This window comes from Hyperolius riggenbachi, chromosome 5, assembly GCF_040937935.1.
Source record: "Hyperolius riggenbachi isolate aHypRig1 chromosome 5, aHypRig1.pri, whole genome shotgun sequence".
Classification (NCBI taxonomy): domain Eukaryota; kingdom Metazoa; phylum Chordata; class Amphibia; order Anura; family Hyperoliidae; genus Hyperolius; species Hyperolius riggenbachi.
In genome coordinates, this window is record NC_090650.1 from 348,353,398 (window position 1) to 348,380,434 (window position 27,037).

Genomic DNA, 27,037 nt, shown 5'->3' on the forward strand with positions numbered 1-27,037 from the left:
GTGGGTACTTCCCCTGATCCGGACTGCAGTGTCCGTCCTGCAACCGGGTCTAGTGTGGACCCACTCTTAAAGTATAAGAGGCGGAGTGTCAGAAGGATACCCAGGCAACTGGTATTGTTTAAAAGGAAACAAATATGACAGCCTCCATATCCCTCTAATTACAGTTGCACAAGCAATCATAACATTTTATGTAAACCTGTAGATAAAATAATCAAATTCACCTGTACAAAATTATTAAAAAACTAGCTGACCTAAGCTCGTTTAAAAACGGGCTCTAGGTCTTTCACCGCCAACTGTCAAACGCACCCGCCCACCGCGCGCAAACGTGTCTCATGCACGCTATGTGCACACGCCGGCCCGGCCCCGTCCTACGTCCTATCCCAACGGCTGTGTCGGTGCAGGACATTCGCAGTAATGCAAAAGCACTGACACAGGGACAGGACGCAGGGACACTTTTTATACATAGAGATAGAAGAATGCCCAAATGTCAAAAATACAAAATGTACAATAACACAAAATACAACATTTTTATAACATAAATACAAAATTATTCTATTCTTATATTCTATAAATAGTGATTCTATACACAGTGGTGACCAGAGGAATTTAATATCTACATGTTTATAAGGTGAAGCGTGCTAACCGACAGAAGCACCATTTATTCCTTGCTTTGGTTTACATTATGAGAGGAGTGCCATGCATATCAGTTTAATTAAAGTACCATACTCATTGTTGACTATGTCCCCAATGTCAACATTCCATCTCCCATCCTGTCCTTTTGACATTTGGAAACAGGACAGGAAATGAGGTGAATTCCACAATTATACAGATGTTAGAATTTGAAAAGGACTTCTGGCTTAGAATCAGAGCTCAGTTTTCTAAAGCATGCTGCCAGTAAAAGGCTTGGTGGACATTAGCATTTATTCAAATGCATCCCAAACGAGTCACAAATGCAGTCCAGAATGGGAGAGGTCGCAACTGGAAAAATACATCACCAGCCAAACACAACTCTGAATCCACTTTAAACGTAGGTTACACCACTCAGATTGTTCTCAGAATTCATTTATGATGTGTGCAAATTATTTCAAAAACTTAGCTCAAATGTAACAAAGGTCCTAATTATCAGCTATGTATATAGGAAGTAAGGTCACTCTGAACTTTTTGAGAGTGTAGAGCCACGTGCCTTAAAGAGAGTCTGAAGTGAGAATAAATCTCGCTTCAGACCTCATAGTTAGCAGGGGCATGTGTGCCCCTGCTAAACCGCCGCTATCGCGCCACTAAACGGGGGTCCCTTCACCCCCAAATCCCCTCGGTGCAGCGGGGGAGCGCCTCCTGGTTGGGGCAGGGCTAACCGCCGCAGCCCTGCCCCACGCGCATCTGTCAGCGCGTATCTCCTCCTCTCCCCCGCCCCTCTCAGTCTTCCTTCACTGAGAGGGGCGAGGGAGAGGCGGCGATGCGCCGCTGATAGACGCGACTGGAGGCAGGGCTGCAGCCGTTAGCCCTGCCTCTAGGAGCGTCCAAGTCTGCGACCAAGTGTTGCAGTGGGGGGTCTGGGGGTGAAGGGACCCCCGTTTAGCGGCGCGATAGCGGCGGTTTAGCAGGGGCACACATGCCCCTGCTAACTATGAGCTCTGAAGCGAGATTTATTCTCGCTTCAGAGTCTCTTTAACCTGCCTGGCGTTCTGATAAGATCGCCAGGTAGGCTGCGGGAGGTTTTTTTTTTAATAAAAAAAAAACTATTTCATGCAGCCAACTGAAAGTTGGCTGCATGAAAGCCTACTAGAGGGCGCTCCGGAGGCGTTCTTCCGATCGCCTCCGGCGCCCAGAATAAACAAGGAAGGCCGCAATGAGCGGCCTTCCTTGTTTTGCTTCCCTCGTCGCCATAGCGACGAGCGGAGTGACGTCATGGACGTCAGCCGACGTCCTGACGTCAGCCGCCTCCGATCCAGCCCTTAGCGCTGGCCGGAACTTTTTGTTCCGGCTACGCTGGGCTCAGGCGGCTGGGGGGACCCTCTTTCGCCGGTGCTCGCGGCGGATCGCCGCAGAGCGGCGGCGATCAGGCAGCACACGCGGCTGGCAAAGTGCCGGATGCGTGTGCTGCTTTTTACTTGAGCCAAATCGGCCCAGCAGGTTAAATCGTCCAGACCGCCCAGCAGGTTAAAGAGCAGCTGCCAGCCATACTATCTCAGAAAAAAACAACATATATACAAGTAGACAAATACTTGCTCTACTTACATAACATATGTATTGCACTGTCCACGTTTTGATTTTAGTGATTTTTCTACAGTAAAAAAAAGAGAAAATCCTTCTTAGCATTTCCCATTTTAACTGTGGCTATTTTTAAGCCAATCCTGATATAATTTCCTCCCTTAGTCTGCTCTGCCTTATTGTGTATGCATTCAGGGCCGGGCCGAGGCATAGGCTGGAGAGGCTCCAGCCTCAGGGCGCAGTGTAGGAGGGGGCGCAGAATTCATTCAGCTGTCATTCCTAATTGTGTTTGAAGCAGAAAGAAATAAGAAAAGGGGATACATGACAGTGACTGCAAGCCAGATAACTAGATATTAAGGTGTTGGGGAGGTTGTGGGCCCTGTGGCGCCTCTTAGTCTAATAGCAATCAGTGTGTGATGGCTGGGGTGGCAGGGATGGAGGGGCGCACTTTGGCGTCTCAGCCTTGGGTGCTGGAGGACCTTGTCCCGGCTCTGTATGCATTGACTGCTCTCCACCATAGAAAGTGCATTGTCTCAGCATGAGAAATAGTGGTCAATCAGAGAGCCACAGAGGTGTGGGAGGGGAAAACCGAAGGCAAAGAGGCTTCAGCCAATCAGGCTGCATTAATTAAATAGAGAAGCAAAAGAGGACAACCCAGCATGCCCTGCAACTTCCTTTGTGCAGCAATGTACCAACTAAGAGTCAGGTAAACTTGGGAATAATCATTTATCAACAAGAAAAGTAATAGTCATTTTAACTTTTTGATTACCTGGTTAGCACCTTTACTAATTGTTTACCAGATAAAAATAAAGAATTGATTTTTGATTTTATGCCTGACAGTTACACTTTAAAGTGAACACAAGATGAAACTAAACTGATGAGATAAACAATTATATTTATCCTCCTACTCCCGAAAATGACTTTAAGTATCCCAGGGTTTTCTTTTATATTTAACCACCTTAGCGGTTATCACAGGTGGAAAAAACAAGCTAGGTGCAGTTATCCCGAGCTGAACGCGTGGTAGTCGCCGGGAGGTCTATGCAGAGCAATGCACGCAGTGTTTTAACTCACCTCCCAGGGATCCAGACGTCGGCCGCCATTCTTCTTCCTCTCCTCCGAGGCTCTGCTTCCCCCTGGTGAGATTGCTGTCTGTCGTCATGACGACAGCCAGCAATCTCACTATAGGGTTACACCCGAAGGACGGAGAGAGAACTGCAGGGCTGGATCCCAGGGAGGTGAGTGAGTGCTGGGCTGCTGCAGATCTCTCTGCGGTGTGATCGTTTCCTGGTTTTAGGGTCTAAAAGCATGCTAAAAAATTGCACCGCTTTTAGACCCTGAAATCCGAAAAGAATCAGATCGCCAAGGGGGTTAAACATTTACAAAGTAACTTGAATGTTTTACTGTCTCTAATCATTGGCAGCTTATTAAGTGTCCCAGAGTTAGAAAAGGGTAAATAGTTGTTGTATTTTATCTCACCCTGCCCTCAGAAGTTGTATTTTTCCAGGAAATCCTTTACGGCTGTAATTTGCTTATTAGTGATGTTTACTATATTTCCGACAAGGTACCTACAAGACAGAAGATGTCACTTCCATGTCTGGAAATGAACTCTTTCTGGCAACAAAATAAAACAAGTAAAACAGCCTGGTTATTAATAGGTTTTGTACTGTACATACTGTACGCCTGTTTATCTCGTCATGTTACATATCGCCTCAGGTATACTTTAAAGTGGACCTGAACTCTTGCACAGGACAGAAGAAAAACAGAGAAATGCACCCTGTATGTATTTAGCGAGTTTCGCCAGTCTAATTCCCCCTCATCTGTGACAAATCACCACCGTAATCTGATCTCTCAGCTGTGTCAGCTCAGGATTCTCCTCTGCCATGGCAGAGCAACTAATTTGTAAACACAGGATGTTAACAATATTTCTGCTTCCATAAAAGCAGGAAGTAAACACACTACAGATTTATTGCATGATTTGTATCAGCTGTAACAAAAATGTTTTTCTTTAAGGGTAGGAACACACCTAGCAGAAATGCTACGGTGGCGGGAAACGCTGCGGGTTTGCCGCTAATGGAAGTCTATGGGTTGCAGGAAAAAACGCATATAAAAAACGCATATGCGTTTTGTATGTGTTTTCAAACATGCACCTGGGGGAAAAAGCGCAAACGCATAGAAACGCACGCAAAACACTGGAAAAATGCACCTGTGGGAAAAAAGCACTAACGCAAACGCATTAAAAACGCCCTAAAATGCACACAAAATGAAAAACGCACATGACAGAAAACGCAACCTTTCACGCTCTGTTATGTGTGCACCCAGCCTGAAGGTTGTTATGCCGCTGCGTATCTTTTAGAGCAGAGAGGAAGTTCTGAGTTGAGGACCGATTTCATTTCTTGATGCACTTATTCATATTAATGCTTACTGTACTTTTTCCTTCTGTTATGCCGGGCATAGACGGGTTCGCAGGATCGACCCCAGCCGCGTCCCCACCGCGTCCCCGCGGATCGATTACCGCTCACCCCCGCCCGCGCTTCCTTATTAGCGCTCGATTCCCTGCCATTGTCCGCAGGCGGGGATCGAGCGGGTGGGGTTCGAGCAGCGTGATCGGACCAGCTGAATATTATCATGTATCCCCAGCATCAGACCCCGTATAGTTGCAATGATGTGTTTTTAAATCAGATAATTGCATTTTAAATATGGCATTCGCTTAAATTAACACAAATAATTTTAGCAAATAGTTTAGAAAGCACTCTGGCATTTACTTATGGAAATCATTTTAGTGGATATTAACAGCATGTAAACAAACTATCACACAGTAAACTTGAGCAGTCACATCTTTCAGTGGTCAGACAATGGATGCCATTAGAGCATAGTATTTGCACTGCTGGGCCCTTTATCTTCTATTCTGGCTTCACTTCAACATTCTGCACAGTAAGGTCATACAGACACTGCAAGGCACAAAGCTATGCCACGGCCATCAATAGCTAGATTAGCTTCAGTAGTCAAAAGGCATAAAGATGAATATGCTGCATTTCTAACTTATTATTGCTGAAGGACTTATTAAAATGTTAAAGATGAATATTTATTAGTAGCAATACTAACAGGGCCATATTCTAATTTGGGTAGCTTAGGGGAAGTTCCACAAGCAGGACTTGGGGGAGCAAAATCTATTTTACATTATTTTTCTATTTATTGAATTATTTTTTTTCTTTGAGGCCACATTTACAGTGGCCATTGTGTTGCCTTCCTTGTGGCAGCAGGAACACAACAGACCAGGACAGCAGTGCTACATGTTATCTGAGCATTGTGTTGGGTACAGAGAAGCATACAATCAATGAAAAGTATGCTTCATCTTTAATGTTAACGTGTGTGTTTAGCGATAACGAATTGCTTTCTGCATAGCTGCACACTTCACCTTTTCATGTGTTTTAGTGCTGTTAAAGAGAACCCGAGGTGGGTTTGAAGAATATTATCTGCATACAGAGGCTGGATCTGCCTATACAGCCCAGCCTCTGTTGCTATCCCAAACCCCCCTAAGGTCCCCCTGCACTCTGCAATCCCTCATAAATCACAGCCAAGCTGCTGACAAACAGCTTGTCAGAGCTGGCTGTGTTTATCTCTATAGTGTCGGTCTGCTGCTCTCCCCACCTCCTGCAGAACTCCAGTCCCCGCCTGCATCCCTTCCCTCCCTGCTGATTGGAGGGAAGGGACGGGGGCAGGGACCGGAGCTATGCAGGAGGCGGGGCAGCAGCTGAGACTGACACTACAGATGTAAACACAGCCTCACAGCACGGCCGTGATTTATGAGGGATTGCAGAGTGCAGGGGGACCTTAGGGGGGTTTGGGATAGCAACAGAGGCTGGGCTGTATAGGCAGATCCAGCCTCTGTATGCAGATAACATTCTTTAAACACACCTCGGGTTCTTTTTAAAACAAAAAAATGGGGTCTCATATCACGTCTGAGGATGGTTCCCCAGCCGTACATGGTAAAAGCGAGCGCTGCTACCTCTGGGTGGCGCTCAGCGATATGGTGAGATCACCGCCTGTAGTCATGTGGCAATCTCCCCTCTGAGGAGCAGAAGAAGATGGGCAGCGAACATCTAGATCATGGAGGAGGGAGTTATAAAGGCTTCTCTGCTGCAGGCTCTGCATATACCTCCTGTGGGATACCCCGACCGATGCTCAGAATTACAGCTCCCAGCATCTTTCTTTTTAACCCCAAGCCCAGGTCGAGAATACTGCCATGGAGGTTAAAGGGACAATATCGATTAACGCGCTTTTTAACCTGAGTTTGAGAGAGTTCCTGAAGTGCTGGTAAATAATGATTTATACATTTCATTTGCTTATCTCTTTTGTTTACTGTAACTCCTTTACTGTTATTCCTTTCACTCTGTACTGACAGCAGTCTGCATTTGTTTTGCTTTCAGGGAAAAATACTCTATAGTCTGATATGCAAAAAAACAACACTGTCCCAATAGAGCTAAATTCTACACACAATGAATTAAAGCTTTTGCCTCTGATATTTAACATGAAAAGTAGGAAAAGTTTACACAGCTACTTAGACATTATTTGTACATTGTCATTTTAGAATACTTGGGTATTGATAGTATTCCTTTAAGCAAGTAGGACCACATATGTTACCATAGCAAATCTCGCATTACCCACGTACCACAGGTTGCACTAGTTGCGCAACGCATGATACTCTGCTGTCATATGTACCAGTAGTATTGGTGTGCGCTGTCTGTGCACAACAATATTAACAGCTACTGGAAATCAACCTCAATGTTGCTTAATGTCCACTCACTAGACAGCTATTGGCCTTGATTCCCAATGCAGCGGTAAAAGTGGCCATACTGCAGGCGACTTGGCGGCCGATCGACCATCCGATTCGATTGTTACAATTAAATTGAATGAAAATTGTTGCCGCCAAGTGCAAGCCCGATTGACGATGCCAAAATCGGTCGCATTAATTGGTTGGACATGCTGCAAGCTGTAGGGCTGACTTGCTCGATCTTGTGCACAGCGGTAACAGTGAGCGATAACGGGACGAGCAATGAAACGCTGTTTCCAAAATGTATAAATGTGCTGTGTGCATTTATACATTACCTGTCCTGTGTTGTGGTGCCCGTCTGTCTACCACTGCTCTACTATCAGCTGCGACGTCACACAGGAGCCACGCCGGCTACGGGTATGCGGCAAATAGAAGAGCAGCGGAAGACGGACGGCACCGCAACACAGGACTGGTAAGGTATAAATGCACACTTACAGCACATATACATTAGGGAACAGCGGCAAAGCACCGGATGCAGTGAGCTCGGCCGATTCCCAAGAGATTTCATGCTAAAATCGATCTGAAATATGGACAGCCGACAGATCTCTCTCTAATCAGATTTGATTAGAAAGAGATTTGTGTCTTGGTCGAATCTGCCCAACACCGCCTGATGTACGGATAACTTAAAGTGAACCTCCAGACTAAAAATCTACTCAGCAGCACTGAAAAGGCTTGGTGTTTCTTTACGTTTCACAGCATCAGAACTTTGTTTTTATTACGTAAGCCTAATTTTTAGCTGAAAAGAAGCTAAGCTCCGCCCCATCAAAGAAAGATGCCAGGGCATTTTTCCCCTGATGCTGTGCAAAACATGATGGGATTTCCTATGCTGTTGTTCTCGTTGCCTAGCAACTGTGAGGGGTGATCAGGACACAGGACAGTTGGAACTGTGTCTTATGCTCCCTGTCACCTCCTTTCAACCAAAAAGATGGTTGCCCTCATGAAATCAAACATTTGCCTGTTCTTTTCAAAACAGGGTGGATAAGAGATTGTATTATCTATCTATTTTAATTAACATAACTAATGTAACTTAATGACTGTATGTTTGTTTAAGCTGAAGTTCCTCTTTAAAGGCTACCCGAAGTGACATGTAAGAAGATGAGACAGACATGGGTATGTACAGTGCCTAGCACACAAATAACTATGCTGTGTTCCTTTTTTTCTTTCTCTGCCTGAAAGAGTTAAATATCAGGTATGTAAGTGGCTGACTCAGTCCTGACTCAGACAGGAAGTGACTACAGTGTGACCCTCGCTGATAAGAAATTCCAACTATAAAACACTTTCCTAGCAGAAAATGGCTTCTGAGAGCAAGAAAGAGGTAAAAAGGGGAATTTCTTATCAGTGATGGTCACACTGTAGTCACTTCCTGTCTGAGTCAGGACTGAGTCAGCCACTTACATACCTGATGTTTAACTATTTCAGGCAGAGAACGAAAAAAAGAAACACAGCCCAGTTGTTTGTATGCTAGGCACTGTACATACACATGTCTATCTCATCATGTCACATGTCACTTTGGGTATCCTTTAAGATTTGACGTGAGCTTCGTGCATATGGCAATCTTACCACTGGTTTGTGAATCAGGGCCATAGAAAGACGTATATATAGATAGATCAATAGATCGATATTATGGGTAGAAGGTTCAGCACAGGATGCATATAGACTATTTACAGTGGTTTCTGTTTGAGGATTACAGAGCTGCCAGATAACACACTGCATATTAACACCTTGTCATATTTCTTGAAAAGAAGATGGATGTAGATTACCTATTCCTTTCTGATCTTTGTTTATTTAGAAGCAGGTATGTTGATAGTAGCTATGAAGTTGTCTGTGAACCAGACCACATTGAACAGTAAATAATTAACAGCCCTGCTGATGCCATGGAGAATAACATGGAAATAAATCACAGCCATTACTTTGGCTGATGATAAGATTATCTGCTAAGTGTTACATTGTGTGTGAGCATATTTTTTGAAGTATCTTCCATCCCTGGAATTAAATCAGTGTGCGAAAACTGTCACTTCACAGAGAACAGTTCTGTTTCATATCCACACAGTTACAAAACAAGACAAAAGGAATCTTCAAGGCCAGCATCTTCAAGGTACATTCACATAGCTGAGTATGTTAATTGTAATAAAGATCAGAATGCTATTAGACCAATGAAAAAGTGCAAATACACTAATAGATGGGCACCCGATCTGGCTCAAACATAGAACCCTCTCAGATCAGAATCTGATGGGGTGGAGGAATTTATTCATGCCACAGTTTGTATGTTCTCCCAGTGTCTGCATGGATTTACTCCGGGCACTCCCATTTACTCCCACATCCCAAAAGCATACAGATAAGTTTAGGGGTACCTGTCACAAAGCAAATTAAAAGTTTTGTACATACCTGGGGCCTTCCTCCAGCCTGATCGGTCCCTCGCCATCCTCTGCCGCTGCCTGCGTCCTCCACTATGGCTCCCGGTAATTCAGCCAGTCGGAGCCAGTTGGCGCAGGCACAGTATTGCTGCACGCATTCAACCATCGCGCTCCCACGGACAGGAGCGTTCTGCACCTGCACAGTCGTGCTGTACAGGCTAAGAGCGCACCCAGTGGCGGAAGCATGACGACGCGCATGTGGCCTGGCCACACATGTGCATTACGTCCTAACAGGCCAAATTACTGTGAGCGATAGCGGAGGATCCAGGCAGCAGAGGAGGATGGAAAGGGACTAATCAGGCAGGAGGAAGCCCCAGGTATGTATAAAACTTAATTTGCTTCCTCTCAGGTTCACTTGAAATGGCTACTACACGATACATACACAGGCATATGACTATGGTAGGGACTAGATTGTGAGCTCCTCTGAGGGACAGCTAAGTGACAAGATAATAATAATAGGTTTCAGCATGAACTTTATGAAGATCACCAGAAAGCAACAGCCATTTGCTTTTATCTGCCACACAAGATATTAATTCCTTTTATTTAAGGGCCCGTTTCCACTAGGGCGGTTTCGCCGGCGATTCTGCAGAGTTTCCCCGCACATGATTCGCACGGGGAAACTCTGCCATAGGGGATGACGGCGCCGCGGCGGAATCGCTTGCGGGAGCGATTCGCCCAGAACCCCCCCGCAGAATTCGCCGTGGAGGCTGCGAATCCCATAGCCGTGCATGGCTATGACGCACACCGCACTAGTGGAGACTAGCCCTTAAGGACACCTGAAGTGAGAGCACACGTCTGTGAGGAAAACCATACGTTTTCTGCCATGTGCCTTTCAGAGTTTTTTGTCTTTGCATTTTTGCACGCTTTGTATGGTTGCATAGTTCATGCGTCTGCGTTTTTGAAAAAATCCCCTTGGTTATGGTGAAAAATACAGTATCATGTTTATTCTGTAAAATGTATGTGTAACGCAGGTTTTTGTTGCCCATTGTATACAGGATAATGCATAATGCTGTGTTTTTAAAATGCACACTGCAAATTGCAGAGAGCTGCGCATTACAACGCGGCACATAGATTATTACTAAATGCAAGTAATTCCCGCTATGCAGCAAAATGCACACGATTCAAACCAGTGTGCTCCCAGCCTTAGCCACAGGGCTGTGGAGTCGGTACAAAAATCTTTCGACTCCAACTCCGATTCCTCAGTTTATGAAACCACGACTCCGACTCCAACTCCGACTCCGGGTACCCAAAATTGCCCCGACTCCGACTCCTCAACTCCGACTCCACAGCCCTGCTTAGCCATAGGCTCCTTGCACACAATGAGCTTTGCGTTCTGTAGCAACGTACAATATAATCACATCCCAGCGCGATGCAATTATATTCCTATGGAGCTATCACATGATAATTGTGCGGGTTGTTGTGGTAGGTTCAGTTGGGGGTAACGTGCGTGTTTACAGTGCAGCGATGCACACGTTAGTACTTCAGTGCGACTTTTTGTCAGCGTTGTGTTGTGATTCTATCACAACGCAATGTGCATAGTGTGCAAGGAGCTTTACGGTGCCCATACATGGTACAATTTTTTTCATCCAATCTTACCAATTCTATGAAGTATAAGGGTAAATTAACTGAATATACCGAAAAGATAATTTCGGCAGTTCCCTTATATTACATAAAAATGGTAAGATTGGATGAGAAAATTGTACAATGTATGGGCACCATTAGACCATGAACAAGTCTGACTGGATTTGCCACATGCTTGTTTCAGATGGTTGATTCAGAAACTACTGCGTCAAACAGATCAGCAGGACTGCCAGCGTATTGTTTAACGCATGATCGTGACCGCAAATCAGAACCTTACAAATCTATCAGCTGATCAAACTGATCACATGCTTCTCCATGAGTTATCCTAAGCAGGGCCATCTCTAAACCTGGCAGATGCTAGTTTAAGCACACCTAAAGTGAGAGGGATATGGAGGCTGAAATATTTGTTTCCTTTTAAAGATAACCCGAGGTGTGTTTAAAGAATGTTATCTGCATACAGAGGCTGGATCTGCCTATACAGCCCAGCCTCTGTTGCTATCCCAAACCCCACTAAGGTCCCCCTGCACTCTGCAATCCCTCATAAATCACAGCCGTGCTGTGAGGCTGTGTTTACATCTGTAGTGTCAGTCTCAGCTGCTCCCTCGCCTCCTGCATAGCTCCCGTCCCTGCCCCCATCCCTTCCCTCCAATCAGCAGGGAGGGAAGCGATGCAGGTGGGGACTGGAGTTCTGCAGGAGGAGGGGAGAGCAGCAGACTGACACTATAGAGATAAACACAGCCAGCTCTGACAAGCTGTTTGTCAGCAGCGTGGCTGTGATTTATGAGGGATTGCAGAGTGCAGGGGGGCCTTAGGGGGGTTTGGGATAGCAACAGAGGCTGGGCTGCATAGGCAGATCCAGCCTCTGTATGCAGATAATATTCTTCAAACCCACCTCGGGTTCTCTTTAAACAAGTCATCACAGCAAATCCGAACTTTACAAATCTAGCAGCCAATGCTATGGGGGATTTTTTTTAAATCACATTGCTCAAGTGGGATCACACCCATAGCATTGCATTAGCAAGAGCTTTTCAAATCACAAGCACTTACAAATGACTTGTAACCTACTGCTAGTGGGTTCCAGGCCTTTGGGCCCATTCACACTAGAAGCGCTTTTCTGAGCGTTTTGCGATTTAACGTTTTTTAAAATCGCTTCCATGCACTTTCATTAAAGTCATGGTAAAAATTGCAGAAAAATTGCCGCAAGTTCTCGAATTTCAAAAGCGCTAATCAATTGCAAAATGCTCAGAAAAGTGTTTCTAGTGTGAATGGGCCCATAGAGCTTTTTCCATGTAATCTGTATTCAAAATCTGTTGGCCATCATGCTACTTGGAAGTGGTAAAATTGGCCAATCAAGATGGGATGAGTGTTCATAGCTTTATGCAAGGTCAGGAAGCCCTTGGGGACCACTTGGGATACACATACTATGTGTGAGAACCTAGGCTCATGACACTGTTCACATTGGCACTGGAAGCAAAAGAGTATTCAGTAGCTTTAATTCTTCAGGCTACTTTCACGTCACGTTGCGCTGCATTGTGTCCAACAATGTAATCACATGGCAAATGTGATGCAATTATATTGTAATGGTAAGTTCACATTGGCATGTTAGCAGAGCAGTGTGACAAGAGTCTATTGGAGTAACGCGATGTATGCTGTGCAGTACTGGATAATGTGAGCACTTACAGTTGCAGTAAAGCATACTTTTTATGCTTGCATTGCATCACACGTGTTCAGCGCGATATGACTCTACACCAAACCACATACACACACACACACACACACACACCCCTACACACACACCCCTACACACACACACACACACACACACACATACACACACACACACACACACACACAGACACACACACACACACACACACACACACACACACACACACACACACACATACACACACACATATACACACACACACACACACACACACACACATACACACACACACACGTTGCATTCCCGTTTTTACAAAGAATGCAACACCTTAGTTTGAAACTAGCCTGAGGCCTGGAACGCCCTAGAGCGTTTTTTTGAGCGTTTAGGGAGCGCTTTAAATCGCTAGCTATTTCCCTAAACGCAAAGGAGTATCTAGAGGGGTACAGGCATGGCTTGTGCCAAGGGCCCCTTGGGGGCCAGGGCTGCCTCCTCTAACTGGGAGACATCTCTCACTATATATACTGGGGGGGGGGGGGGTTAATTAGACACCTGTCACTACCCATATTGAAGGGGTGACTTATACTGGGGGATACCTCTCTCTGCCTATACTGTGGGGATACTGGGGGGGGGGGGGTACTTATACTGGGGGACACCTGCCAAACCTACTGGGGGACACCTCTCATTACCTATACTGGGAGACTTCTTTAAAGAGAACCCGAGGTGTGTTTAAAGAATGTTATCTGCATACAGAGGCTGGATCTGCCTATACAGCCCAGCCTCTGTTGCTATTCCAAACCCCACTAAGGTCCCCCTGCATTCTGCAATCCCCCATAAATCACAGTCGTGCTGTGAGGCTGTGTTTACATCTGTAGTGTCAGTCTCAGCTGCTCCCCCGCCTCCTGCATAGCTCCGGTCCCTGCCCCCGTCCCTTCCCTCCAATCAGCAGGGAGGGAAGGGATGCAGGCGGGGACTGGAGTTCTGCAGGAGGCGGGGAGAGCAGCAGACTGACACTATAGAGATAAACACAGACAGCTCTGACAAGCTGTTTGTCAGCAGCGTGGCTGTGATTTATGAGGGATTGCAGAGTGCAGGGGGACCTTAGGGGGGTTTGGGATAGCAACATAGGCTGGGCTGTATAGGCAGATCCAGCCTCTGTATGCAGATAATATTCTTCAAACCCACCTCGGGTTCTCTTTAACTGGGGAGACACCTCTCACCACTTATGCTTAAGAAGACTACTTATACTGGGGAGACACCTCTAACTACATATACTGGGAGGGCAACCTAAACTGGGGGCTATCTATACTGGGTAAATTACCTCTGGCTACCTATACTGTGGTGCTACCTCTGGTAATTATACTTAGGAGGCAAACTCTAGCAACCTATACTTGGGGGGGGGGCTACTTATAGTGGGAGGACTTGTATAATTGCAAGAAAAGAAGCTGTTATTATGGGGCATGGTGGTTGACTCAGGGGTGTTGGGGGGGGGTGCAATTTCAGTGTTTGCCATAGGCGCTATATAACCCAGACACGCCCCTGCCTAAACGCTCTGCCAATGTAAATGGATAGGACAGATTCCACTACAGCACTTGCGATTAAGCAAATCGCAATCACAGGACATGCAGCAATTTGGAAACGTTTCCATTCTAATGAATTGTATAGGAGCAGGGAAATCGCTCCCAAAACCGCTTGCAAAACATTATCACAAATCGCTAGCTATTGCGATAGCGCTTCGCGCTTTCTAGTGGGTTCCAGGCCTTAGGCTAGGCCTTAGGCTACTTTCACACTATATCCAACGCATTGCACATCAAAAGGATTGCAACACAATGATGGAAATCTGCACATTTCCGATGTGATGCAACACATATAAAGCAGCATGCAGACCACAGACCTATGCTTGCATTGTACCCAGAACCATGTGCATTGCCTGCTAAAGCACTGCATGCAGTCCGTTATTCCAATAGCATGCGTTGCACCGCACCTTAAATATGTGAGTGTGAAAGCGCTATTGAAATATAATTGCTTTCCAAAGCATTTATATTGTCTATTGTGCTGCGACGTAGTAAATATAGTGTGAAAAAATTCTGAGTGTGAAGGTACCCTGAGGCTACATGCACATTGGAAAATCGCATATCTTGTAAAATCAGGTTTGCAACAGAGAGGAAAAGTTGAATTAAGCATTACGTGTTCAATGCAATGTATACAGTGATGCATAGAGTACATCAAAATTATGCTTCACCGCTTCTGTAAATGCACACGTCGTCCTGTAACGCAGAGCATACCCCGCAACATTCCAATGGATTCTGTTGCAATGCACTGCTAATGCTCCAATGTGAATATGCCATTAGGTTTGCTATGCAATTACTGTATTTTTTGGACTATAAGACTCATTTTTTCTCTACCAAAAGTGGAGAAAAACAGTCACTGCGTCCAAATGCAGGGAGTTCCTGACTTGTGAACGTCTGTCAATACGAACCTCCAACCCGCCGCAATGTCGGGGACTCCCTGTACTGTGCCCATGCAGAGGAGGACACAGGGGGACAAATGGAGGACACAAAGGTGCATGGAGGAGGACACAAGGAGGCATAGAGGAGGACACAAGGAGGACACATGGGTGACACAAAGGGGCATAGAGGAGGACAGAGGCGGACACATGGGGACAGAGGAGGACACAAGGGGGACAGAGAAGGACACAGAACCACAAGAGGTACAAGGGGATGTGAGGTACAAAGGGGGAATAATCCACAAGATGCCCCTTCACCATGGATGCACCAGGTTTAGTATACTGTATATATTTTTCTCCCCTGGTTTTTGTCCTCTAGTGCGTCTCATAGTCAGGAGCGTCTTATAGTCCAAAAAAAATACGGTATATTGTTCTACATTGGCGTTTGTCTATGGACCAGTGCACACCAAAAATCTCTAGCAAATCCGCAAAGCGCTAGAGGTTTTTGAAGCAGATTTCTGAGGGATTCTAGGCATGCTTAGAGAGGTTTTCTAAACATGCCTAGCGGTTTTTGGAGCCTTTTTGTGTAGCAGATTTAAAATATTGGTATAGTAAAGCTGTTATTGAACAGCTTCTGTAACAAAAATGCCTGGAAAACCTCTCCGATCTAGCGTTTTTCAGAGCGGTTTTCCACTTTCCTATACTTTAACATTGAGGCAGAAACGCCTTTGAAATCTAAAAAATGCTGCAGCCCCCGAGTTTGCATTTGTGGAAAAAACGACTCACTCTGGTGTGCACCAGCCCTACTGAGCAGAAAACCTCATAAGGAAACTCAGCTCACATGATTGGGTGGACAGGAGGTTTCAGATATGTTATAGTAAACTACGCCCACACTATTTGGCCAATCACAGCGTTTTGTGTTGTAGAGGGTGTTGCGACTGGAGGACTGTTTCCTATGAGATTTCCTGCTGGGTCCACTTAAAGGGATACTGTAGGGGGGTCGGGGGAAAATGAGTTGAACTTACCCAGGGCTTCTAATGGCCCCCCGCAGACATCCTGTACCCACGCAGCCACTCACCGATGCTCCAGCCCCGCCTCCGGTTCACTTCTGGAATTTCAGACTTTAAAGTCTGAAAACCACTGCGCCCTCGCAGCTGCATCCTCGCTCCCGCTGATGTCACCAGGAGTGTATTGCACAAGTCCAGTATGGTCTTTGGTCTGCGCAGTATGCTCCTGGTGCCATCAGCGGGAGCGTGGACACGGCAATGCAGGCGCAGTGGTTTTCTGACTTTAAAGTCAGAAATTCCAGAAGTGAACTGTAGGCGGGGCCGGAGCATCAGTGAGTGGCTGCGCGGGCACAGGATGTCTGTGGGGGGCCATTAGAAGCCCCGGGTAACTTCAACTCATTTTCCCCGGACCCCCCTACAGTATCCCTTTAAGTAGACTAGCACCCAAAAATTACATTTCATTTACTGTCTCTTATATCCACAGTAAGGCCTGGAACCCACTGAAAACCGCAAACGCAAAACGCAACCGCTAGCGTTTTGTCTGAGCGGTTTGCAAGCAGATTCATGCGCGTTTTGGGTTGTGTTTTGCAACATTGTATTTTTTTCCCCAGCGGGTGCCTAGCGTTTTGCGTTTTGCGTTTTTATCCTGATTGGTCCTGTGAATTATTTTTCATTTTGTTACAGTGTGCTGAACCGCAAAACGCTAGCAGAACCGCTCAGTTTAGGTTTTGCTGAGCGTTTCTGCTAGCGTTTCAATACTTTACATTGAAGCGCTAACGCTCCCAAAATGCTGCATGTCCTGCGTTTGCATTTCTGGGAAACGCAAACGCTCCTGTGGAAGTTGCCCCATCCATTAACATCAGCTGAGCGTTTTGGCAAAACGCTAGCGTATCGCAGCGCTGCCAAAATGCTCAAAAAAAACGCTCTTGTGGGTTCCAGCCCTAAAGGAGCACATTTTTCTGAGTTGATGCAGAATTATGCATATTTTCAATGATCATCTCTTAGGCCTGGAACCCACAAGCAGTGCTTTTCTAAGCCTTTTGTAAGTGCTTGTGATTTGAAAAGCTCTTGCTACTATAATGCTATGTGTGTAAACCACTTGAGGGATGTGATTTTTTTTTTTGAAATCCCCCATAGCATTACATTAGCAAGAGCTTTTCAAATCACAAGTGCTTAGAAAAGAGCTGCTAGTGGGTTCCAGGGCTTAGGCCAGGTTCACAGTGGGATGTTGCATTAGCTGTACAAAAAGAATGTATCGCAATGGAACCAAAAAGTCATGCCGCACATTATGGCAGCGCCGTGTCGGGAACAGCGAAGCATACAGTCAATGAAAACTTTGCTTCACTACTACTAACACACGTGTTTACCGGTAAGGCACTGCATGCAGTGCTTACAATACCGCAACCCTTTATACCGCAACTCGCCCACCGCTGTGACAGGGAAGTGTACGGTGACGGCGCGACTCACCATGGCAAGTGTAAAAGAGACCTAATAGGTCTGGGGAATGTCAGGTAAACATTCGTCCAGATAGCAATCTATAGCGTTAAAGAGACACTAAAGCGAGACTAAATCTCGCTTCAGGTCTTATATATAGCAGGGGCACGTATCCCGCGGCTTAACGGGGGTCCCTTCACCCCCAACCCACCCCCCGCAAAAGTTGGTCGTAAAATGGTCGCTGGTAATCTTCTTCCTGGAGGCAGGGCTAACGGCTGCAGCCCTGCCTCCCAGCGCGTCTATCAGACGCGCATCGCCGCCTCTCCCCCGCCCCTCTCAGTGAAGGAAGACTGAGAGGGGCGGGGGAGAGGCGGAGATACGCGTCTGACAGACGCGCATGGGGCAGGGCTGCGGCGGTTAGCCCTGCCTCCAGGAAGCGCTCCCCCGCTGCACGGAGGGGGTTTGGGGGGACAGGGACCCCCGTTAAGCCGCGCTATAGCGGCGTTTTAGCAGGGGCACGCATGCCCCTGCTAGCTATGAGGTCTGAAGCGAGATCTATTCTCGCTTCAGACTCTCTTTAAGTATAAATGTTTGATAAATTGTACCCTTTTTATTTAGTGTTCAGTGCAGCCATGGATATGTTGGTGCTTTATAAATAAAGAGTAATAATAACGCCACAATCATGCAAACACAATCTAGAGCTAATCAAACTACCAGTACATATTTCATTTCTGATGCTGGAAAGCCAAACACCTGGAATAAACACAACACAATCACTGAGGAAATGTAAGAATTCTAAGCAGATAATGGCTTTCTTGGGAACTGACATGAGAAGCCTGAGGCCTCTTTATTACGCACATCTGAGGACAGTGAACTAACTCACCACCTGTCAGCTGCTCCCACTCTTCTTGCTAGCTAGCTCTGTGTTACCGAAGGCTACCACTTGTCTGCATGTAACTGCAGCCACAAGGCTGAACTTACCAACAAGTGAGCATTTCAGCCACCACCCATAGACAAGAGATTTCTTGATGCTTAAAGGATACCTGAGGTGACATGTGACATGATGAGATAGACATGTGTATGTACAGTGCCAAGCACAAAAATAACTATGTCGTGTTCCTTGTTTTCTTTCTCTGCCTGAAAGAGTTAAATATCAGGTATGTAAGTGGCTGACTCAGTCCTGACTCAGACAGGAAGTGACTATGGTGTGACCCTAAGGGCTGGTTCAGACGGACGTCTGCGTGGCGTCGCGTCTGGGGGCGTTGCGGCGGCTGCGTGTTCAGGCTTTCAGTAGCCTTTGGTCGCATTCCGATGCGGTCGCGTTTTTTATTTCCCCTAGGGGAACATTAGCCGTCGCGGTTGGCCGCTCCTTGGAAGCAACATGTCGCTTCCAGGGGCAGCTCGAACGCTAACGAAAATCGGGACCCGAATGCCGCGTTCGGGTAAAAGCGCGCAAAAGCTCGGTGTAAACGCTCCCATTCACTTGAATGGGAGCGTTTACCGCGACGTTCCAAACGCTTGCGGTAAACGCTCCGCAAGCGTCCGTCTGAACCAGCCCTAACTGATAAGAAATTCCAACTATAAAACACTCTCCTAACAGAAAATGGCTTCTGAGAGCAAGAAAGGGGTAAAAAGGGGAATTTCTTATCAGTGAGGGTCACACTGTAGTCACTTCCTGTCTGAGTCAGGACTGAGTCAGCCACTTACATACCTGATAATTAACTCTTTCAGGCAGAGAGAGAAAAAGAGGAACACAGCATAGTTATTTGTGTGCTTGGCACTGTACATACACATGTCTATCTCATCATGTCAGATGTCACTTTGGGTATGCTTTAAAACTGTGCTGCCTTGTTTAGCCAGTACAGCTGGTCAATGAGATGTTAAAAAGAACCTGCCTCTACTTGATCCGGGGGGCTAGCCTGGATTAGGTAGCCTTAAAGGACAACTGAAGCAAGAAGGATATGGAGGTTGCCATATTTATTTCCTTTTAAACAATACCAGTTGACTGGCAGCCCTGCTGATCTATTTGGCTGCAGTAGTGTCTGAATAACACCAGAAACAAGCATGTAGCTAATCTTGTCAGATCTTTGCATCGTGTTACGGGGAAGCCCGCATGCTTTCTCAACCAGGGTTCCCTGGAACCCCAGAACCCCACAGGGTTCCTTGAGGACATTGCAGGAGTTCCTTGGCATTTTTCCCTCCGATGAGAGTGGCCTCAGTTGGTGGGGTGGAAAGTACCCCCTTGGCCACTCTATAAAAATAAAGGGCTAAATTAGGGGTTAATGTAATAAGGAGCACCGTAATGAAAAACAGTATAATAGTGAGGCAGTGTAATAAAAGCCCTATTACAGGGGAACACTATATTTGCGGGAGCTATAATTAGAAACACTAAGGGCCGGTGCACACCTAAAAGCGCTAGACGCAGTGGTTCTCAAACTTTTTTGGGTGATAGCGCCCTTGATGGCTTTTACATTTTTTCAAGGCACCCCTCGGCAAGAACTACTAAAATACTGTTACGGCCCTTATTAGGCAGCTACCCCTCCTCCAAGTAGCTAGTGATGATTATTAATAGGCAGCATCCCCCCTCCAAGCAGTGTCAATGACTGCCCCCCCCCCCTCCTGGCAGAACACCCCCCCCCCCTCTCCAAATAGTCAGTGACCACCACGTTAGGCAGCACCCCCCCTGAATGAAAATGACAAGGATATAGAATCCATCTTGTAGAGCACATAGACAATTCCCCACATGAGGACTGCAGTTAGTAACAACCCCTTTTATTATGCAGCATTACCTCAGCAACCAGTACAGACTGTAAGGGCCCTTTTCCACCAGCGCGTTTGCGCTGGCTGAATCGCAAAACCGCAAACCGCTAGCGATTTTACAATCGCTACGGTTTGCTTTTTAACATAGGAATCGCGGTAGGTCATTTCCACTACCGCGATTCGCTTTTGTCGGGAACGCGAACGCGCGGCGGAGCGATAATTGCCGCGATTTTGCTATGCAGTGCATAGCATAGCAAAATCGCGGCCGCAAACGTCGGGGGAATCGCCGGTTTTGCGATTCAGCAATCGCTAGCGTTCAGCGTGAACGCTAGCGATTGCAGGTGGAAAAGGGCCCTAAGGCTGGATCCACACTATAAGCGCTTCTGTGAGTGCTTGCATTTGATTAGCACTTTCTAAACGCTTTTTAAAAATCATTCCCATTCACTTTCATTAAATGGGAGCGTTTTTTAAAAAGCGCTCAGAAAAAGCTATTCAAACGCAAGTGCTCACAAAAGTGCTTATAGTGTGGATCCGGCCTTCGTGACCCCCATTAGTTGGACAAACATTTCCTTACCTATCTAGGCCAAGGCGCAATGATCTGTCTCTGCACCCTAATTCCTCTGATGTCCAACTTCAACCACGGCTACTGGGACTTCAGGTAACTGGCGGGTAATGCAGTCGCATTGTATATCAATGTGTGGTTGCATTAACTGATGGCAATGCGCAAAGGATGGGGATGCATGCTGAGGCACCCCTGGGAGGTTTTCGAGGTGCACCAGGATGTCGCGGCACCCAGTTTGAGAACCCCTGCCGGCTAGAGTAAATCGCAAACGCTAAGCACTTTTAGAAGTGATTTTTCTAAGTGATTCTAAACATGTGCCTAGCAATTTTCTATTTATGCCTAGCGATTTGTGGAGTTTTGGTGTAGCAATTTTGGTGTAGAGCTGGAAGTGTACAGCTTTTGTTAAAAAAAAATGCTTGGTAAACTGCTCTGTTAAATCGCTTTTTAGAGCGATTTTCCACTTTCCTATACTTAACATTGAGGCTGAATCTCTGCAGGACTGTTTGCGGGAAAAAAATTACATCACTCTCGTGTGATCCATCCCATTCAAATACAATCGCTTTGAAAAGCTTTCAGAAGCTCTCTAGATGTGCACCAGCCCTCACACTGGAATTATGATAGGGAGTACTATAGAGGAGGAATGTGGAATGGGGGCTAAACCAGAAGGCTGTTCTAAGAGTCGGGGAATCGCAATCGCACTAGGAATTGCTGCAAACAGCGCTGCGCAAGTGACAGGCAGCGTATTGAGCCAAACAAAGTGGAGAAATAATTTCCTAAAAAGCTACAGGACCCGACGGGGCTCTGGGCGGGATAAATGGAGTAGCCGATACATACAAAGGATCGTTTGCGTAAGTTGCCAGTGGACGCTACGCAGCACCACCGCTCATAGCGTGCGCGCTGACATTTTTATTCGTGCTGCGCAAATTAAGCTGCACTAAATCAAGTCCATTGTCCGGTACAGCATGACTTGCATTATTCTGATGGATTCCGCCGCAGCGCACTGCTTACACACCAATGTGAATGTACCATAACAACATAATCACATTGTGTTTGCTATGCCAACACAACGCACTGCAATATGCCTAACTCTAACCGTCCCCTGACACCCCACCCCCTTCCTGACACCTAACCTTAATTGCCCTCCTCCCCTCCACAAACCCCCCTCCTGACACCTAACTTTAGCTGCCCCCCTCCCTCCCTCCTCAAACCTTCTTCCTGACGGCTAACCTTAACTGTCCCCCAGCTGCAATCCCCCTTTCTGATGCCTAACCTTAACCGCCGCTGCAAACTCCTTTCCTGAAGCCTGACCCTAACCCACCCACCACAAAACCTCCTGACACCTACCTTAACCATAAGTGTGCCACAAAAAAACTGAAAATACTTTGGGCGTTTATGGGTGTTAATCTGGCACCAGTGCGCAAATTGCCTGCCATAACTGATATTTGTATGGGCATAGGGCATTACCTTGACAATTCCCCCTGCCAAAAAAACCCTTCCTGATGCCTAACCTTAAAGAGACTCCGTAACAAAAATTGCATCCTGTTTTTTATCATCCTACGAGTTCCAAAAGCTATTCTAATGTGTTCTGGCTTACTGCAGCACTTTCTACTATCACAGTCTCTGTAATAAATCAGCTTATCTCTCCCCTGTCAGACTTGTCGGCCTGTGTCTGGAAGGCTGCCAAGTTCTTCAGTGTTGTGGTTCTGCTATGAACTCCCCCTTCCAGGCCCCTCTATGCACACTGCCTGTGTATTATTTAGATTAGAGCAGCTTCTCTCTTATCTTTTACAAGCTGGATAAATCGTCCTCTGAGCTGGCTGGGCTTTCACATACTGAGGAATTACAGACAAGGGCAAAGCTGTTTGCAGGAAGAAAAGAGCAGCCTGACACTTCAGTGCATAAGAGATGCAGGGGGAAAGAAACACACAAATGATCTCTTGAGATTCAAAAGGAAGGGTGTATACAGCCTGCTTGTGTATGGATGTATTTTTCTATGTGTGGACATACTGTACATCAACCTACTTCCTGTTTTGGTGGCCATTTTGTTTGTTTATAAACAAACTTTTTAAAACTGTTTTTAAAGAGGAGCTGTTAGGTATAAGGTCTCAGAGAAAATAAACACATATATCAGTAGCTAAAGATTGGCTGTACTTACATTACATATGCATTTCACTGTCCACGTTTGGATTTCACAGAATTTGTATATAGTATATGCAGAGAATGATGCTCCTGACAGCCCATGGCAGGTTCCATGTTTGTGAAGCCAAATGTGTCGTCATGTCCTGCCTGCTTCTGATCACAGAGGAGCTAGTACAGAATAACACAGTGTGCAGTGAATATTAATGAGCCATGTGGCTAGGAACAATAGCGGACTCCTGCAGTGTAATCTGCCCAGGAGATTTATCTGTGCTGTGGCTGGACTGCGTTAGAAGCTGCTGAAACTTGATCCCGTCTTCTCCTTAGCAGCCGAGGGGAGGGCCCCAGAATGCTTTGCAGTATGGAATGCGGCTTGCGTCCTCCTTAGGAGCTTAACTGTGCTGATAAGCACACATTAAATGTAAGAGAGATCTTTATCTTTAGTAATGTCTTTTTGGCTTCTGTCTAAACTGTTTAACACAGGAGAATAGAGGTTTAAATTAGCTTCTGCAGCCTGACAGTTACTCTTTAACCACTTTTAATGCGGCAAGGAGCGGCGAAATTGTGACAGAGGGTAATAGGAGATGTCCCCTAATGCACTGGTATGTTTACTTTTGAGCGATTTTAACAATACAGATTCTCTTTAAGGTTTGGCATCAGGAAGGGGGTTTCCAGTGTGGGGTGTAAAGGAAGGCGGTTAAGGTTAGGAGTCAGGAAGGAGGTTTACCCTGGTGAGGAGGCAAATAAGGTTAGGCATCAGGAAGGGGGTTTGCAGAGAGGGAAGGGTTCAGGAAGGGTGGTTTGGGAGGGGGGATAGGTTAAAGAGAATCTGTATTGTTAAAATCGCTCAAAAGTAAACATACCAAATCTCAAGAGATCATTTGTGTGTTTCTTTCCCCCTGCATCTCTTATCCACTGAAGTGTCAGGCTGCTCTTTTCTTCCTGCAAACAGCTTTGCCCTTGTCTGTAATTCCTCAGTATGTGAAAGCCCAGCCAGCTCAGAGGACGATTTATCCAGCTTGTAAAAGATAAGAGAGAAGCTGCCCTAATCTAAATAATACACAGGCAGTGTGCATAGAGGGGCCTGGAAGGGGAAGTTCATAGCAGAACCACAACACTGAAGAACTTGGCAGCCTTCCAGACACAGGCCGACAAGTCTGACAGGGGAGAGATAAGCTGATTTATTACAGAGACTGTGATAGTAGAAAGTGCTGCAGAAAGCCAGAACACATTAGAATAGCTTTTGGAACTCGTAGGATGATAAAAAACAGGATGAAATTTTTGTTACGGAGTCTCTTTAAACACCCCCTCCACGCTGCAAAAAGCGGAAAATACCGCAAGTCCAAACAAGTTTGGCCACTGACGTAGGAGCCCATACAAATACCATCTATGGGTGTAATTTGGCTCCGGCGCCCAAATTTCCACCTATACATGATATTTGTATTTGCATATGGCAGCACCCAATTTTCCACTTTACTTTTAGGCTCCTTTCACACTAGTGCATAACACTGCGGTATTCTCCCCACTGCTACCTCGCTGCAGTGGCCATTAATGTCGATGAGACAGGCCACAGTGCAGTGTGACAGGATGCAACAGAACTACATCTCGTGACAGCAGTGGTGTGTTTGCATTGGAGTCCATGGCACCAAAACAATCTTTATAAATTGTTGTGGTAGCAGTGCGGTGACGTCATTTGCGTACACATTTGGGTGGCGCAGGCATTCAGATTTCCCCTTTAGCGCTACCTGCTGCAGGAACAACTCTGAATACAATACTGCGGTGCAGTGCAGTGCAGTGCAATGTGCTGCGGTAGGCTCTTCTGCTGCAAACATTAGCCCGAAAAGTACCCACAGCAGAAATTAGCCCGAAAAGTACCCACAGAGACATAACCGATATTTTCTGTCTTAGTTCTGCTGGGAGAAAAATGATCAAGCAGGTTGGGATGCCGCTGTGATCACTTTTGTTTTCCCCATGATAAACAGATGTGGGAGGGCTCTCTGTGCCAACTGATGGACCGGGTATCTGGAGGTGATCAGACTATTCCTGCACTGACCTCAGCTGCCTGCCAGTAACAGCTGTTCGCTGCATCCACTGCTTGCTTTTACATTTCTCCACTACACACTTTATCCACAGCCTCTATAAATGGCTCAGTTTGTCTCTAAAAACAACAATGAATAAAGTTGTGAAAACAGAAGCAAACTAAATGAAAAAGTGCATGAATTTCAATTATACTTTTACCATTTCTACAACCAGGAGCAAAACACCAATGTGTGCTGATAGACTATGTATAAAATCATGGCTAAAAACCTATAAACAAAGGGTGGCATTCTTCACTTCCCAGATTTCCTGCGCACAACCCAATATTATAAAAGTAAAAGTGGTGCAACAGGTTCCTTAACTTCATCCTCACTCCTCTGCTGAACTATTAGCCATGCAGAGTAAATATTAGGAAATAGGAATTCTACGTATTCCGATATTTACCAAAGAGGGTTTCATATTTCACCACTGTTCACTAGGCATCAGTCTAAAGGTGCCCAATAACGGTACAATTTTTTCATCAGATGCAATTTTTCAACACAATTTTTACGATAAAAAGTAGGTATGATCAGAAGGTAATTATCGATTGTTCCTATAAACAGAACGTATAGGGCATTTTCTCGATTGTAAAATCCAACATTCGGATCACTTAAATTCTCTGTTACAATCGACCATAGAATCGTTTTACATCGATTTTTCCACACACCGCGCATTTTTCTGTACAATTTTATCTTGAAAATCACATCGAAAGATCGTGTCTTATGACAAAATTCTATCGTTAATGGGCACCTGAAAACTACTGTATGATTTCTGGAGCTCTATAATTATTAATTATATAATCATATCAAGGCATCTGCATCTACTGCATAGTTCAGATGATGAGAAGGAAAACATTTTCTATAATAAGAGTTAGCAGTGAGATCAATGCATAACTGACAGAATAAATGAACTGGATTGCTGTTTACCTTCCACATAGCCCCATTCCTGCTTATCCTGGTCTCCCTGCACTTCGGAGCCGTCTATGTACTGCCGATCAGCCATCTGGGTCCTCTGTCCTCGGATGGAAGTGAAGACTAGAGTGGTTTAGTTGCTGTGAGTGCGACCTAAGTAGGACATGCTGTGCTGTAGTAGTCAGTCAGGCTTCCCCTATGCACTGTCACTGCAGCCCCGGGTCTATGCAGCCAGAGGGGAGGAGGTGACTTGCTAATCACTGTAATTAGGGGATGAACACTACTGGATGCAAAAAAAGTGCATCGTTCAGGCTGGGAAACTCAGCGGAACAGTTCTAGGGAATTGCCTGGAGTGTCTGATGGTGGAGGTGGTGCCACAGCAGGACTCAGGACTTGGCTGCAGACACACAGAACTGTACGCAAGAAGGTCCTGGCTCTCTGTCATTGCACAGAGTCTGTCACTGGGATGGGAGGTGAGGATACAATGGAAGGGAAATCTGGCTGTCTGTCTGCTAAAGGCAGGGCTGTAACTGCGTCCTTAATTAAGCTTAATATGGGGCTTGCCAAACTCCAAATAGTTGCAAAGTTAAAATAGTATCAAGGGACACAGATGATAAAATGGTTTGTAGCTAGCAGCAGCAGTGCTGCCAAGGGCTATTGTGTACACTTTAACTGCAGTCACAGAAACAGGACAGAAGAGCTTTCAATGTAGCCAGGCTGAAATCCACTATTAGATACATAAATACTCATCTTTACTTTTTATTGTTAAAAAAAAAAACTATATGACAACTCCTGTTTTACATAGTCTGAACCTAAGTAATTACTCCTTCAGTGGCTTCTAAATGAAGTTTGAGGAAAGCATTCTAGTTTTGTGTAAAGTTCACTTACTTGGGCATTAACAATAGGTTTTTAAAACATAAGAATGAGCTTTAAAGTACCCCTGAACTGACTTAAAAAGGATGTATGAATGTATTACTCATTTATGCTGCCACTGCTTGTTGTATA

General features: G+C 45.7%; 1 protein-coding gene across 1 annotated transcript in view; it reads right to left on the bottom strand.

Moving 5' to 3' along the window:
• The window catches only part of CA8 (carbonic anhydrase 8), a 113,426-nt gene extending 86,899 nt beyond the window's left edge, over positions 1 to 26,527 (bottom strand). The window contains exon 1 of the mRNA XM_068234787.1: positions 26,048 to 26,527. Within this exon, the coding sequence (XP_068090888.1) occupies positions 26,048 to 26,123 (76 nt within the window). The 5' untranslated portion in view covers positions 26,124 to 26,527. The remainder of the gene's footprint in view (positions 1 to 26,047) is intronic.
• Between the last annotated feature and the right edge of the window lie 510 nt (positions 26,528 to 27,037).